The 17456-nt window shown below is 37.4% G+C and overlaps 1 protein-coding gene and 1 long non-coding RNA gene across 5 annotated transcripts in view; one reads left to right on the top strand and one right to left on the bottom strand.

The window, feature by feature from the left end:
• The window catches only part of BRD10 (bromodomain containing 10), a 97158-nt gene that overhangs the window by 73619 nt on the left and 6083 nt on the right, over nucleotides 1-17456 (top strand). For all 4 annotated transcript variants that reach the window (XM_064290528.1, XM_023545276.2, XM_010587953.3 and 1 more), the window contains one exon: nucleotides 13465-13580. In XM_064290528.1, coding sequence (XP_064146598.1) covers nucleotides 13465-13580 — 116 coding nt within the window. The remainder of the gene's footprint in view (nucleotides 1-13464; nucleotides 13581-17456) is intronic.
• Nucleotides 767-17233, bottom strand: LOC135232317 (uncharacterized). The gene is made up of 2 exons (XR_010322864.1): nucleotides 13852-17233; nucleotides 767-6916 (listed from the first exon to the last, which is right to left on the bottom strand). It is a non-coding gene; the product is annotated as an uncharacterized LOC135232317 (long non-coding RNA).

Genomic DNA, 17456 nt, shown 5'->3' on the forward strand with positions numbered 1-17456 from the left:
TGACGTTTAAAAGCAAGTTTGAGACTCTCTTCTGACATCCGTTTTGGGCTTTTCTTCCTTTCCTGTCTTTTAAATAACCTATTGGTTTCTTCATGTATGGTGTTCTTGATGTCATTTCACAATTCGTCTGGTCTTCAGCCATTAGTGTTCAGCTCGGCAAATCTGTTCTTCAGATGGTCTCTAAATTCAGGTGGGATATGGTCAAGGTCATACTTTGGTTCTCGTGGACTTGTTCTAATTTTCTTCAGTTTCAGCTTGAGCTTGCATATGAGCAGTTGATGATCTGTTCCACAGTTGGCTCCTGGCCTTGTTCTGACTGATGATACAGAACTTTTCCATCATCCCTTTCCACAGATGTCGATTTCATTCCTCTGTATTCCATCTAGCGAGGCTCACGTGTATAGCTGCTGTTTATGTTGGTGAAAAAAGGTATTTGCAATGAAGAAGTCGTTGGTCTTGGAAAATTCTGTCATGTGATCTCCGGCATCGTTTCTATCACGAAGGCTGTATTTTCCAATTAGCAATCCTTCTTTGTCTGCAACTTTCTCATTCTAATCACCGGTAATTATGAATGCATCCTGATTGCATGTTTGGTCAATTTCAGACTACAGAAATTGGTAAAAGTCTTCAATTTCTTCATCTTTGGCCTTACTGGTTGGTGGATACATTTGAACAATAGTTGTATTAATTGGTCTTCTCTGTAGGCATATGGTTATTACCCTATCACTGACAGCATTGTACTTCACGGTAGATCTTGAAATGTTCCTTTCTTTTTTTTTTTTTACAGTGAATGCAATACCTTCCCCTTCAATTTGTCATTCCTGGTATAGTAGACCATAGGATTATCTGATTCAAAATGGCCGATAACAGTCCATTACAGCTCATTAATGCCTAGAGTATCAGTGTTTGAGTTCCATTTCATTTTTGACAGTTTTCAATTTTCCTAGAGTCATACTTCGTACATACCAGGTTCTGATTATTAATGTATGTTTGCAGCTGTTTCTTCTCATTTTGAGTCATGCCACATCAGCAAATGAAGATCCCAAAAGCTTGACTCCATCCACGTCATTAAGGTCGACTCTACTTTGAGGCGATAGCTCTTCCCCAGTCGTCTTTTGAGTGCCTTCCAACCTGAGGGGCTCATCCTCTGGCACTATACCAGACAGTGTTCTGCTGTTATTCATAAGGTTTTCACTGGCTAATTCTTTTCAGAAGTAGACTGCTGGGCCCTTCTTCCTAGTCTATCTCAGTATGGAAGCTCCGCTGAAACCTGTCTACCACGGGTGACCCTGCTAGTATTTGAATACCGGTGGCATAGCGTCACAGCATCACAGCAACACACAAGCCGCCACAGTACGACAAACTGACAGACGGGTGGGGGAGATATGATTATAATAGGCTCTAAATTATCCTGAAAATTAATTTTTTTTTTTTTTTTTTAAATATCATTATATAACGTTTTCTTATTCTAGATCTTCCAGTAAACCATTTAAAGGTTAACAAAATGGAAAACCCTCTCAAACTGTGGGGGAGAATATCATTTTGTCTTTAAATAGCCATATATAGCCAAAGCATTTTAATATTAGAATGACATTTTGGAAACCCTGCACAATGGATGACATAAATTTACTTAGCTGTCTTAGTTACAGATTCAGGTCTTATTCATTCAGCAGACATTTTCTGAATGTCTTCCATGTGCTGTGCACAGTACCAGGAATTTGGTAGGGATACAAAGATTGTTGTTAAGTGCTTTTGAGTTGGTTCCTATTCATATTGACCCTGTGTACAACAGAATGAAAGACTGCTAGGTCCTGTGCCATCCTCACAGTTGTTGCTGTGTTTGAGCGCATTGTTGTAGCCAGTGTGTCAGTGCATCTCGTCGAGGGTCCTCCTCTTTTTCACTGACTATCTGCTTTACAAAGCGTAATGTTCTTCTCTAGGGACTGGTCCCTCCTGATAACATGTCCAAAGTATGTGAGACCAAGTCTCCCCATCCTTATTTTTAATGAGCATTCTGGCTGTACTTCTTCTAAAACATATTTGTTCGTTCTTCTGGCAGTTCGTGATATATTCGATATTCTTCACCAACACCGTAATTCAAAGCCATCAATTCTTTGGTCTCCCTTATTCATTGTCCAGCTTTCACATGCTTATGAGGCGATTGAAAACACCATGGCTTGAATCAGGTGCACCTTGTTCCTCAAAGCGACATCTTTGCTTTTTGACACTTTAAAAAGGTCTTTTGCAGCAGACTTGGCCAATGCAATACATCGTTTGATTTCTTGACTGTTTTTACCAAGGGCATTCATTGTGAATCCAGGTAAAATGAAATTTTCAAACACTTCAGTCTTTTCTCTGTTTATCATGGTGTTGCTTATAGGTCCAGTTGTGAGGATTTTTGTTTTCTTTATGTTGAGGTGTAATCCATAATGAAGGCTGTAGTCTTTGATCTTCATCAGTAAGTGCTTCAAGTCCTCTTCACTTTCAGCAAGCAAAGTTGTGTCGTCTGTGTAACACAGGTTGTTAGTGAGCCTTTCCTCCAATCTTTATGCCATGTTTTCTACATATAGTCCAGTTTCTCAGATTATTTGCTCAGCATACAGACTGAATAGGTATGGTGAAAGGATACAACCCTGATGCACACCTTTCCTGATTTTAAATCATGCAGTATCCCCTTGTTCTGTTTGAACACCTGCCTCTTGGAGTATGTTCAGGTCCCTCATGAGCATAATTAAGTGTTCTGGAATTCCCATTCTTTGCAGTTTTACCATAATTTGTTATGATCCACGTAGTCGAATACCTTTCCATAGCCATTAAAACACAGGGAAACATCCTTCTGGTATTCTCTGCTTTCAGCCAAGAGTCATCTGACATCAGCAGTGATACTCTTGTTCATGTCCTCTTGTGAATCCGGCTTGAATTTCTGGCAGTTCCCTGTTGATATACTGCTACAAATGTTTTTGAAATACCTTCAGCAAAATTTTACTTGCATGTGATACTAGTGATATTCTTTGATAATTTCTGCATTCTCTTGGATCATTTTCTGTGGAATGGGCACAAACATGGGTCCCTTCCAGTCATTTGCCCAGTTAACTGTCTTTCAGATTTCTTGGCATAGATGAGTGAACGCTTCCAGTGTTGCATCCAACTGTTGAAACATGTCAATTGGTATTCCGGTAATTCCTGGAGCCTTGTTTTTGCCAGTGCCTTAAATGCAGCTTAGACTTCTTCCTTCAATACCATCAGTTCCTTTCTGATCGTATGCCACCTCCTGAAATGGTTCAGCGTCTACCAGTTCTTTTTGGTACAGTGATTCTGTGTATTCCTTTCTTCTTCTTTTGATGCTTCCTGCATCATTCAATACTTTTGCCTATAGAATACTTCACTTTTGCAACCCGAGGCTTGAATTTTTTCTTTATTTCTTTCACCTTGAGAAATGCCAAGTGTGTTCTTCCCTTTTGGTTTTTCTAATTCCATGTCTTTACACATTTCATTATAATACTTTGTCTTCCTGAGCCGCCCTTTGAAATCTTCCGTTCAGCTCTTTTACTTCATCATTTCTTCCATTGGCTTTAGCTGTACTATCTTCAAGGCAAGTTTGAGAGTCTCTTCTGACGTCCATTTTGGTCTTTTCTTTCTGTCTTTTAATACCCTTTTGCTTTTTCATGTATGATATCCTTGATGTCTATCCCACAACTCATCTGGTCTTCTTCGGTCATTAGTGTTCAGTGAGTCAAATCTATTCTTGAAATGGTCTCTAAATTCAGATGGGATATACTCAAGGTTGTACTTTGGCTCTGGTAAATTTGTTTTACTTTTCTTCAGCTTCAACTTGAACTTGCATATTAGTGATTGATTGTTCTATAGTTGGCTCTTGGCCTTGTTCTGACTGATGATATTGAGCTTCTCCATTGTCTTTCCACAAATGTAGTCGATTTGATTCCTGTGTATTTCATCTGGTGAAGTCCATGTGTACAGTCGCCATTCATGTTGACAAAAGGTATTTCCAGTAAATGGGTCATTGGTCTCACAAAATTTGCCATCTGATTTCTAGCGACATTTCTGTCACCATGTTTTCCAAATACTGATCCTTCTTCATTTCCAACTTTTTCATTCCAATCACCAGTAATTATCAGTCTGTCTTGATGGCATGTTTGATCAATTTCTAGCTGCAGAAGTTGGTAAAAATCTTTAATTTCTTCATCTTTGGCATTAGTGGTTGGTGCATAAATTTGAATAATAGTCGTATTAACTGGTCTTTCTTGTAGGCATATGGATATTATCCTATTACCAACAGCATTGTACTTCAGGATGGATCTTGAAATGTTCTTTTTGACAGTAAATGCAGTACTCTTACTCTTCAATTTCTCATTCCCAGCTTAGTAGACCATATGATTATCTGATTCAAAATGGCCAGCACCAGTCCATTTCAGCTCACTAGTGCCTAGGATATCAATCTTCAAGCGTCCCATTTTATTTTTGACAGCTTCTAATTTTCCTAAGGTCATACTTTGTACGTTCCACATGCCAGTTACTAATGGATGTTTGCAGCTGTTTCTTCTCTTTTTGAGTCGCCACATCAGCAAATGACAGTCCCAAAAGCTTGACTCCATCCATGTCATTAAGATCCTTTCTACTTTTTTCTGTTGTATTTTGAGCGCCTTCCAACCTGAGAGGCTCATCATTGGGCACTATATCAGATGAAGTTCCACTGCTATTCTTAAGGTTTTCACCAGTCTGTTTTTTAGAGGTAGATCGCTAGGTCCTTCTTCCTAGTCTGTCTTAGTCTAGAAGCTCTGCTGAAACCTGTCCACCAGGGTGACCCTGATACCATTTGAAATACTGGTGGCATAGCTTCCAGCATCACAGCAACATTCAAGCTACCATAGTATGACAAACTGACAGACAAGTGGTTGATTCAAAGATTAGTTTCTTCTTTTAAAGCTTTGTTTATTCAGACGTCACCAAACACCCAAGACACTTGCTCACTTCCCTTAATTACATATTTATGTGTGGAGTAAGAGTAGGGTGGAGAGGCAGATAACATGTGGACTTTATGAAAAATCAGATGTTAACTGACATGTTCAGTATAAAAGCAAGAAAGGAGAGCTAAATGACAGGAACGGTGAACCAGAACGATATACGACTGGTAAGACAGACAAAGTTTTAATTGACCGTAGTCACTGAGAATGAATATCCTCATTTATCTGTGGTAAATTTTGCTTTTGGTTAGTTTTTTACCTTTTTCACCTTTAATTACTAATCTTCTCAACTAAGAACAAGGTTTTAATCCTTGTTGGTAGTGCTTATTCTTTGTATTTAGTTCAGTTTGACATACAATGTGCATCCCATCGGGGAAGCTCTGGTTAAAATAATGTTTACATACCTCTTCCAGAGAAAGTTTTTATGAAAAGGGTAAAGGATTGTGTGGTATTTTTACAACAGGCAGAGAGTTAATGCTGTATATTCCCAGCATGGAGTGAGCTTTCAGGAAGAGTTGAACCCAGTGGCAGTCACAGCTTCATGTTGTGTTGTTGTTGCGTGCAGTCGAGTTGGTTCTAACTCATAGTGACTCTGTAGGACAGAGTAGAACTGTCCCATAGGGTTTCCTAGGCTGATATCTTTATGGGAGCAGATTGCCAGGTCTTTTCTTCCACAGAGCCACTGGCTAGATTCGAACCACTGACCTTTCTGTTAGTAGCTGAGCACTTAACCATCGTGCCACGAGGGCTCCCACAGCTTCATAGTATGGCTTTATGATTTGCCTTGAACCCTTTTGAATTCCTAATTTCACACACACTTATTTAAGTATAAGTAACATTTTAAATGTCAGATATTTTTTCAGATTCCAAAATAAATGTGTATTATCATCTGTTTGGGTTTAACAGTTACTTGGCTACTCTCCATGGCCAGGAATTCTAGGAAATTGAATTTAAAAGGAAAATCCACTTGATAACAGAGTAGTAAAAATTTAAAGTTATGGTGTCATGGAGTCCTTAAGGGGAAAAAACGAGTTCCACATCATTCTGTTCTTTGGTTGTTTTTAATTATGGTAAAAATATATATAACAAAACATACACCTCAACCATTTCTGTAGGTAGAATTCAGTGACATTGATTACATTCTTGAAGTTGAACGATCATTCTTGCTATCCTTTTCCAAATCATTCTACCACTGTTAAAAAAGACCCAAATCTTTTGAAAGACCCTAAAAATGAAAGATGGAATAGTTCAATGCCTTTTGTGAATTGGGGAAGAATAGTATCAAAAAACTTGAGGGCTAGACACTAATACAACTTTCCTACCATTTTAGCAGATTGTAGAAAAAGACAAAAACGATCTATATCAAAGGAAAATTAAGCTGGAATCCAGCAGAGAGCAAAAGGAGTCTAAACAGAGATCATGAAGTCCATTTACAGATGCTCCCGTACTTTCAGATAGAAAAAGGCCTTGTGTGGACCGATTCCTTCTAATGTACACGGTCCTCCAATATATGTGTGCTTTAAACTAGAATGAGGTACTTTAAGGCAGATTCATTGGCAGTAACATGAAACACTGATAAATAATTATTTTAAGACGATTGAAAGAAACGTGCAAATGCAGAGCTTAGGTGTTTAAGTATAATAGTTGATAACCATTTAAAAAGGACTATAGGGATAAATGGCCCGGGAACCCTCAGTAGTGCCGTGTATGATAGATAGCATGACAGAATAACTGACTTATTCATGATGATGACCCAAGTCACTGAGAGTTAAATAATAGTTGTATCATTCAGAAAATCTGACTTACATTTTAGAAACATTTCTTTCAATATTTTTAATATTTTGCGTCCAAGGAGCAACAGTTATCTAGGAAATTTACTTACACAGTTGAATACTTCTTGTGGGCCTACTCTGTGCTAGGCTTTGTGATAGAACCTGAGAAAGTAAAAATACATAGGTCACTGTCCTGCCTTTTCAGGTACTCCCAGTCCTAATTTCGCTCACATGGAACTCTTTATGCCCTGATGATGCCAAAGACACATACATTACGTGGTGATTCAGATCGGGCAGCGAATTGCTGGAGAACCCACTTTTCTGCTAACATGTACAGATTTGATAAAATGCCTTCAACTTGTTTGCTGTTATCAGTTTACTAAACAGAGTCAAACTCAGATACTCAGCAGACGAATTTTCAGTTCAGGGTTCTTTCTTTTCTTTGTAAATGAAAATGATTATGTGCCATCTGTTATGTCTATTTTTAGATTTTCTTTCCCAAGAGTAGTGAGCCACCTTACAGGGGATATGGTATGTCACCCAGCCTTTTCATCTCAATAAAGCCAAATGACAGAAATTCACAGTATTCTTATCTTTGCTGTAGTTGTTTGTCTTCATGCTTTCTACTCAAATGCCAATTTAGAAATATAATATAAATATATATGCTAATCAGTGTGAGATGCTTTTAATGCAAAGTACAGATACTTTCCTTTTCTGTTAGTCTTTTATAAAAATTGAGAATATTTTGAGAAAACACTGGCATATGAATATGATAGTTTATATTAGAACTGTTGGCAGTGTTAAAATACTTTTTTAGCTTTTTCATATTAATATGCAAATATTTCACTATATTATTAAACTAGTGCTTTTTCAAGGGACTGTATGTTAACAAGATGTGATATTTTACATCCAAAACTGAATATGCAGGAAAACAGAGCAGTGAATATGGTGGTAGTTTCTCTAGGTAAGCAATAAGAAAAAAAAATGAATATTTATTATCTTTCTACCTTACATTAGACAGAGATGAATGTCAAATAATTGGTTTATTAAAGTACTAAAGTAGAGTTTATTTAATTGGTGCTGTGCTTTTATACAGATGAGTTTAGATTATTTGTAAGCTACCTTTGGATATTGCTGATGACTTTAAATGAGCCATCTTTGTGTGTAGGGACCCATTTGGCTTTTCTGAGAAGTTATTTGCATTTTATTTGAAAAACGTGATATATTACCCTGGTGGCATAGTGGTTAAGAGCTATGGCTGCCAACCAAAAGGTCAGCAGTTCAAATCCACCAGGTGCTCTTTGGAAACCTTGTGGGGCAGTTCTGCTCTGTCCTATAAGGTCGCTCTGAGTCGGAATCGACTCAACAGCAATGGATTTGGTTTGGTTTTGGTTTAGTCTCTTTTGTACCACAGGTTTGTGTCTTTGACAAGAACCAAGCCTGTAATAAAAGGTATTTTTCATGGTCCGTGTTTCTGTGCTTTAACAAAAGTATATAGAAAAGTAGCATTGACAACTTCTATCATACACATTAATTTCTGTAGCATTCTTTTTAATTAGGAATATTTATATCATCTCTACAGTAATACCATCTCAATGTAAACAATCATTTTTTGTATATTCAGGATTTTAGATTGTTCTTCATAGGACTGTTGATACCTGTTTTACTTAGATAAAATGTTGCAAGAAAAATCTATATAAGTAACTGGATAGTTAGTGTAAACGGGTGACTTTGATCTAAGTTTAACATACAAAGTGTTTAAATTTATTAAAATGTGCAAAATATATCCATGGTGATGAGACGTCTCATAATTTGGAATTCATTTGTTTTCTTTTTTCTTCCTTTTCAAGGTGTCCAGTGTCCCCAGCATCAGCCGATTGCCAGCTCCCTCTCAGTGCAGCACCCAGCCAGCAGCACTATGCTGGTGCTGTCACACCCACAGCAGATCACTGCAGCAGAATGGAGCTGCTCTTTAGCTGTAAGGTAAGCGTCCCTCCCCACTCATTACACACACAGAGACATAGCATTCTATTTTACAATATTGTGTAGTTTTGTAAGTTTTTTTTTTTTTAAGTCTCCCTTCCCTTATAATCCCCTTAGGATACTAATGTATCACACTAAACTCCAAAACTTATAAAACTGCATAATATAATAAAGAACTTATCTTATGGCCAGAGACCAGCTCCTTTTTGTATAATCCCTGTGGGGCTATCACTTTCACTGTTTGGCAGCTGGGACATCTCATGGCAAGGGAGCTGGCAATCTGCAGCTGCTGTGGACATTGGATGAGAATGAACAAAGGTAAGCTTCAAATTTAGACTGTATCCTGTGCCTTTGGTCCCATGGTGCATGCTTGGAATTCATGCTCTGTTTTATGCTAAACTTTATAGGAGACTCATAAAAGAAAATTTTTCCTCTCTTCTTTTTTAAAGTGACATTTAGTAAATGTTTGAATCATTAAGTTCCCATAATACATTGGGATTATCTAAGAAAATATTTTTTATCCCTAAAAACAGATGATAATCCCAGTGTTGAACACAGTTCCTTTATCTTCCCAATCATGTACCTGTTTATAAAGTAAAGTCAGGACTAAATTTATATGTATCAAGCTTATTAAATGTATTTTCATTAGAAAAACAGTTATAGCATGGTTCAACAGATGGCTTTTTGCTGCTGCATCTTCCCACCATCACTGTCTCTGCTTGCAGTTGGTCCGTGCAGAGGAAGCCTGTAAGAGTCCTTCTGATTGTTATTACACCCATATTCTCCCATGTGTTTGTAGATAGGACAACTTGCTGTTTCACTTTTGTTTTTTGGTTTTTCTTCCCTTTTTTTATAATTTATTTTTGTGGCTGGTATTGAGAATATACACGGATTATACCCCAATTCAGCAATTTCTACATGTACAATTCAGTGACATTGATGACATTCTTTGAGTTATAGAGCCATTCTCACCCTTCCTTTCCAGGTTATGCCTGCCAGTAACATAAACTCACTCCCCTTGAAGTTTCCTGTCTAATCTTTTGAGTGGCTTTTGTCATTTTGGTCATATATAGTTTGCTTTTGTTTTTTAATTCACTTTTTTTTTTAATTATTTTTTTAAATTGTGGTAAAAATGTTTTTTAATTCACTTTCAAACTTTAGATCACGGTAATTTTAATTACTATTAGTAATTCAATTAGACAAAACAATCTTTAGAAATTATTAATTCTTATATTACAGAGATAACGAAAAACCAAACCCACTGCCGTCGAGTTGCTTCCAACTCATAGCGACCCTATAGGACAGAGTAGAACTGCCCCGTAGAGTTTCCAAGGAGCGCCTGGCGGATTCGAACTACCGACCTTTTGGTTAGCAGCCGTAGCACTTAACCACTACACCACCAGGGTTTCCGTTACAGAGATACCTACATGTAAATACACTACTATTTACCCAATACAGACAATGTATTTCTTCTTTAGGAATTATCTGTGTGTAGGTACACTGGAAGGAGAGTGGACTTTAGCACTCAGGAGACCAAGGATTCTAGTCTAAAGTCTAATTCTACCTACAAGTATTTCCCTCTGTGACTTTAGACAGTTCCTGCGATAAAATTATATGCTAAAAGAAACATGATAATTGTTCTTGGCTTTTCCATTTTTTTTTTTTCCATTATCTGCGTATGTAAATAAAGTTGATGAGTCAAAAGTTTCTATGACTACCTTTTAGATTAATGACCTATTTTAAAGTTCAGTAAATATTTATTCGATTTTAAGTAGATTTTTTATTAGACTCAAGCTGAGGCAGATTGTCACCATCACCGTCCCTGACTAATTTCTTTTTAACATGTATAACTTTTCTTCTGTTTACATCAATTCTATTGTATACTGTGAAACTTTGAGACCACTACTGACTAGAAAGGGGCGTGCTATTATTTGAATTCCATTTGGGTTGTAAACATCACGTTTTGACCAAAGAAGATGATGAGAAGTGAAACAAGCAGTGTGAGTTTCTCTTTTACTGTCAAGTGGTTAAAATCAAATAGCAATCCCAGAACACTGTTTCTCAACTTTTTTGAAACCTGTGCCCCCTTTTGATAGACATAAAAACAGTGAACACACATACACCATAGCACTTGGTTGAGGTCATCGTATTTGTTATATGAAACTTCTGGCCAAAACATTTTTTAATCTGTGCTTTCAATAGTCTGCATTATAAAAATAATAGACTTTGTGTTTTGTTTTCCAAATACAAAATTGTTAACTACGCATTTTCAGATTATAAATGAAATGCCATACCAACACCACCACACTACCCTAAGTTGAGAACACATGTTATAAAGAAAGGGAAGAAGCCCAAAGAACATATATAAAATTAGAAAACCATAGGCATTTCCAGATAGGTAAGTGGGTAAGACAGAGTTATATGGAAGTTTGAAATCTACCCTTTGATAGATATTTAAGGTCCATTTCGTGTACACAGTTGGCTAGTTCAGTAGTATATTTCTGGCACTGGATTAATTAAAAATCAGTAACCAAAATAAAATCTTTGTAATCTTTTTAAAACTCCTTTCTACTCAAAATGATATTGCAGTTTGGTAGGGACACAAACACAGCTGACAGATGTCTCAAAATAACACACAGTCTCTTTGCTGCTCATCTTCTGTCCCATAATACTCCTGCATCCCCAATTCCATCACCATCAGCCTAATCCAGACAGCAGTCATACTTCCTGGTTACCTCTGTAACTGTCGTAGTTCCCCCTTATAACCTCCCATTGAAGGAATTCAGTGTGCCTGGTGTGCCCTAGTCTTGTAACACTTTTCGGTTACTTGTACCGAGAGGATATTTAGCCCACCTTCTTTTCTTATATCTTTCCTTTCTGCTCTCTTTAGCTTTAGGGAAAGTTTACTGCCACACTCATCATTTCATTTTTGAGCTAAATAATAGTGCTGTTTACATACATACCTTGTTCAAGGAAAAAATCTCCATCTGCCTATTTATTTTTTATTGAAACAAAACCCTACCTCATTCCATGAAGGATTTAGGGTAGCTGTCATCTGTCTTTACATCTTCCTCAATTTAAGTTTGCTTTTCCCTAGATGAAAATTATTCGTTTGGTTTTATTGTTTATCGATTTAATAATTTTGTTTTCTTGGGTTTCAATAAGCACTTTATACTATCTCATAACATTTCTGTGAGTAAAATAAACTTTTGAGAAGCAACTAATTGTTAATTTGGATCCTGTGTGTACTTTTAGAAAGTGATTAACGAGAAGTAAAGCTTGCCTAGGTTACTATATGAAATAAAAATTGAGTTTTTTTCCATAATACTATGATTAGTCATGCTACTAAGAAGACACAAGAATGAGTAAGCCTACTTTCCATATTCAGTACGTGTACTTGCACATGGAACCCCAGTTCTTCTACTCTTTTTCCAATAAACATTTCCCCTTCCAAAATGTAGAACCTGAGAGGTAGAAACGTAGCATTCATTTTTATGTATATGAACATTCTCTTGGGTTAAAGCACGAGATTTATTTTCTATTTTAAAACTATACTATTAATCACTTAGGTTTATATGTGACTAAAATTTACATGACCTAATTGTTAGAGGTTTTATATGTAAAATTGGGAAATGTATGCGCGAGAATACTGTTTGCTGTAGGTAGTGATACCTTTCTGCCTTACTGTTCTGTATGTGTGTCAGTTGACTGAACAGTTGCTGTGGGATGAAGTCTAACTTGATGCATGTTAAATGTGATCTGTAACACATACAGCTTTGTGTCTTTGGTTATAAAAGAAATAAAACAATGAGTAAATTGTATAGTATATGAATTACATCTCAAAGCTGTTACACAAAAAAGAAAGTATTGTTATATAACATCATATGATGATGATGATGATAGGTGCATGCTGCCATTGGGGTGGAGGGATGGTTGGCTACCCAGAGGTAGAACTTATTGTTCCTATAAACTTACTGAATACCTAAGGTAGTCAGGTAGCTTTATGTATATTAGTGAAGCACGTCTGTACTAGAGGCTTTTATAACCTGTGTCAGCTTCAGTGTATGTGACACAGGTTTTAAGAGGCAGTGATGTAGTTCTAAGAGCTTGCAGTTCACAGTCAGGCAGATCTGGATTCAAGTCACGTGATTACACAAGCTAGTAATTTAGTAGCATGACAGTGTTTAAAATGATGACTGTTTTGGTTGCTTTTCTGGGCTGCTCATTTTTTAAAGTAAAATAACTGTAAAATTTCCTAAGGAAGTTACTTTTGTTAAAAAGATTGCCTTTGGAGATGATAACAAACCTAGCTTTTCTCCCTCTCATTCCCACCCTTTGAGAAAATTACAGAATCTTTGCAGAAGTAAGCTAGATCGTCTGCAGAGTTAATGAATGTGTATAAATCCGTATAAATGTTGCTGTATATATGTGTATTTAGTAAATGATTAAAACATTTTACAATTGACCCAATTTTATAAACTTAAAAATTTTTTGTCTCGCAGTTTGATGAAATATGTTTCAGATTCCTCCTTTAGAATTGAGAATCTTTACAGTATATTGAAAAAGACTTGTTACAGGCTTTTCCCCCTTTCTGTAGCCTTCTGAAGAAGAAATATTTATTTGATGGGTTATTGGCTTTTTGTTTTGTTTTTTAGTTGTAAAAAGAAGGATTGACATTCTTTTTTAAATTAAATCTAAGAGATTTATTTTAAAAATTATATTTTTAGGGTAAATGGTATCATCGGAGGCAAGCTGTAAAAGAATTGCATAGTACATTGATCCGTCTTTTAAATGAGTTGCTGCCATGGGAACCAAAGTTAATGAAAGCTTTTCAAAGAAACAGGTAATTCAAGCTTTATAATGTTTTGCTTATGCTTAGGTCTCTTAGTTTAGGATTGTAGGAGGATGTCCTGGAATCCTTTAGTGGTTTTCCAGTCGTTTGTAATTTAACAGATAGTCATGAGTGTCCACTGCATGCACAGCACTTCCTAAGCCCTGAGAAAGCAGTGTTGTGACTTACATTCTAATGGAGGAGAGACAAACGCAAACCTCAGATGAGGGTAAGTGCTATAAATAAAAAGTAAAGCCTGGGGTTTGGACAGGGTGAGGCTTACTGTTTTACAGGGTGTCAGGGTAGGCTTCCTTGATGAGATGCTGTTTGAACAGGGACCTGAATGAAATAGGAGAGAGAACCATGTAGTCATCTAAGGGAATAGCAGGTGCAAGGAGCGCATTTGACATTTAGGGGGAATGCAAAGAGGCAACTCTAACCAGAGCAGAGTGAGTGAGGAGGAGCGTGATAAGAGGCAAGAGGTAGAGGGGAGAGGTAGCCAAATCATGTAGGTCCTTATTAAAGGACTTTGGTTTTTACTGAGTAAGATGAGAAGCCATGAAAAGATTTTAAGCAGAGGGAGGGACATGATCTGACTTAAGCATTAAAGCACTCACTCTAGCTGCTGTGTTTAGATTAGTGGGACAAAGATGAAACCAGGTAATCAGTTACACCATAGCAGTAAAGCACTCAGCTAACCAAAAGTTTGGCAGTTCAAACCTACTGGCTGCTCTACAGGAGAAAAATGTGGCAGTCTACCTCTACAAAGATTTACTGCCTTGGAAACCCTATGGGGCAGTTCTCCCCTGTCCCTTAGGATTGCTGTGAGTCAGAATCAACCTGACAGCAGTGGGTTTTATAGCAATAATCCAGGTCAAAATGGTGAAGGTTTAGACCAGGATAGTAGCAGTACAGATAGTGAGGAGTGGCTGAATTACAGACATATTTTGAAAGTAGGATTGGTAGAATTTACTTAAGGATTGGGTGTGGGGTGTGAGAGAAAGTGAAGAGTAAAAAGACGTCCAAGATTTATGGTCTAAACAACTAGAATAATGGAATTGCCATTAACTGAGATAGAAGAGACTGAAAGACTAGCAGGTTTGAGACCGGATCAGAAGCATTCTAGAGTTTTGGATTTCAACACGTTAAGTTTCGTAGGCTTTTTAGACATTTAGTCGGAGTTATTGAGTAGGCAGTTTGGTATGTGAGTCGGCATTCAAGGGAGTAAGCCAGGCTGGAGGTATAAATTGGGGAGTTGTCAGCATATAAAAAAAAAAAAAAAAATTTTTTTTTTTTTAATAGATTGTGTTTAAAACCATGAGATTGATAGAAATCACCTCATATGTGAGCATAGATAGAGAAGAAAAGAGAACTGAACCCTGGGCATTCCAGCATTTGGAGGTGGTGGAGATGAGTAGAACTCAGCAGGAGGGACTAAGACAGGGCTTTAAACTTCTAGTTTGAACCCCTGCTGAAAATCTGCATTTCTAAGGAGTTCCCAGGAAGTTATAAGAATCACCTATGGATCATATTAAAATACAGATTTTGATTGCAGTATGTGTGGGATGGAAATGCAAATTCTCAGCAGGGAACTTGTTAGAAATGCAAATTCTCAGCAGAGGTTTGAACCAGAACAACCTGTTCCAGGCCCTGGACTGAGAAGGAACATTCAGTAAGGCAGGAGTTTAAACCAAGAGAGAGTTGTTGTTGTTGTCCGGTGCCATCAAGAAGGTTCCAATTCATTGCGACCCTATAGGACAAGAGCAGAACTGCCCCATATAGGGTTTCTAAGGAGCGCTGGTGGATTTGAACTGCCAACCTTTTGATTAGTAGCTGAGCTCTTAACCACTATACCTCCAGGGCTCCTGGTGAGAGTAGTACTGTGGAAATCAGGGAAAGAAAATATTTCGGAAAGGAAGGCTGCTTGTTATGGGCTGAGGAAAATGAAGACAGAGAATTCATTATTGAATTTGGCAACATGGAGGTCATTGACAACCTCAACTAGTTGTGTCAGTGAAGAAGTAGGTGAAAATCTTAGGAGTCTGTTCAAGAGAGTTAGAGACGAGGAATTGAAGATATTGAATAGACATCTTTTTCATGGGAATTTTGCTGTAAAGTGGAGCAGAGAAATGGGGCAGTAGCTGGAAAGACAAGTTGGAGTCAAGACAAGATGTTTTGTTTTTTGTTATTATTGATGGGAGAAATAACATATTTGTATACTGATGAAAATGATCCAATAGCAAGGCAAAAATGATTCAGGTGGAGGAAGGGACATTTGCTGGAATGAATAGGCTGAGTTTTAGTTTAGATGAGAAGACAAAGCATATGAGAGCAAATGAAGGTAAGTTGCAGATGCAGTGTGAGCATTTGAAAGTTCTTTTCTGACTCCTTCTACTTTCTTTGAAATAAGCAGAATCATTAGCAGAGAATGAGAAGGGAGGAGAACTTTATACAACCACCAAAGAAGTATTTTTCCATTTTGATCTTAACAGACTGAAAGGGAAATTAATTTCACAATTACCCATTGGTAACCCATTCTGGTACCTAATGACTCTTATCTGCTCCATAAATCCTTCACTTATAAGTAACTGTAAGTAATTAAGAATAACTATTAACTAATATTTGTTGAATATTTATATGCCACACATACTGTGGAATAAGTACTATTGTTATCCCCATTTTATAGATAAGTAAACTGATGCTTAGGAAGGTTAAGAAACTTATCCAAAGTCTTACAGCTAGTAATGTCAGAGGTGGGATTTAAATGTTCACAAATAAATTGGAGAGTGTATGTTCAGATTTTTTAAAAAACAAAAGAAGCTTGGGTTAAAGGTTAAGGATGAAGTAGAGAAACTCAGTTGAAATCAGAAGATAAGGGATCTCTGAAAATGCTATGTAAATAATTCGGAAATGTTCCCATCTCTCCATAATTTCTCAAAAATGTATCTATTATCTTTTTATGTGAAAAGGATCTCTGTGAAAGTTAGATCACTTCTCAGCTTTCTTTCCCCACCACTAAATCAAAAATATTTCTAAGAGGAAGAAGGAGAGTCAGGAATAGGAGGAGGAAATAGAATGTGTAGTTAATTGTCGCCATGAGCAAATGCCTTCTTTGCCATGAGGCCAGAAGAACTGAATGGTGCTGTACTACTACCATTACTGAACATTTTGGTCAAAGACTCTACAGAAGAATCGTAATTAAAAGGGAGAAAATGCAGAACAGAATCTCAAATTCTCTTGGACTTCAGACTTTCTGGAGCCAGGGAGGGTGGATAAGCCCCTAAAGCTATTGCCCTGAGATAATCTTTAAACTGTAAGCCAGAAATGTCCCCTGAGTACATCTAGGTCAATTGGCATAACAAAATCTATTAAGGAAACATACTGCATCCCGCTTTGGAGAGTGGCGTCTGGGGTCTTAAACGCTAGCAAGCGGCCATCTAAGGTGCATCAATTGGTCTCAACCCACCTGGAGCAAAGGAGAATGAAGAACACCAAAGGCACAAGGTAATTATGAGCCCAAGAGACAGAAAGGGTCACATAAACCAGAGACTGCATTAACCTGAGACCAGAAAAACTAGATGGTGCCAGGCTACGACCAATGACTGCCCTGACAAGGAACACAACAGAGAGTCCCTGATGGAGCAGGAGAACAGTGGGGGAAAAAAAAAAAAGTGGGATGCAGACCTCAAATTCTCGTAAAAAGACCAGACTTAATGGTCTGACTGAGACTAGAAGGACCCCAGAGATCGTGGTCCCTGGACCTTCTGTTAGCCCAAGACTAGAACCATTCCCAAAGCCAACTCTTCAGACAGGGATTGGACTGTACTATGAGACAGAAAATGACACTGGTGAGAAGTGAGCTTCTTGGCTGAAGCAGACACCTGAGAC

This window comes from Loxodonta africana, chromosome 9 (assembly GCF_030014295.1).
Source record: "Loxodonta africana isolate mLoxAfr1 chromosome 9, mLoxAfr1.hap2, whole genome shotgun sequence".
Lineage (NCBI taxonomy): Eukaryota > Metazoa > Chordata > Mammalia > Proboscidea > Elephantidae > Loxodonta > Loxodonta africana.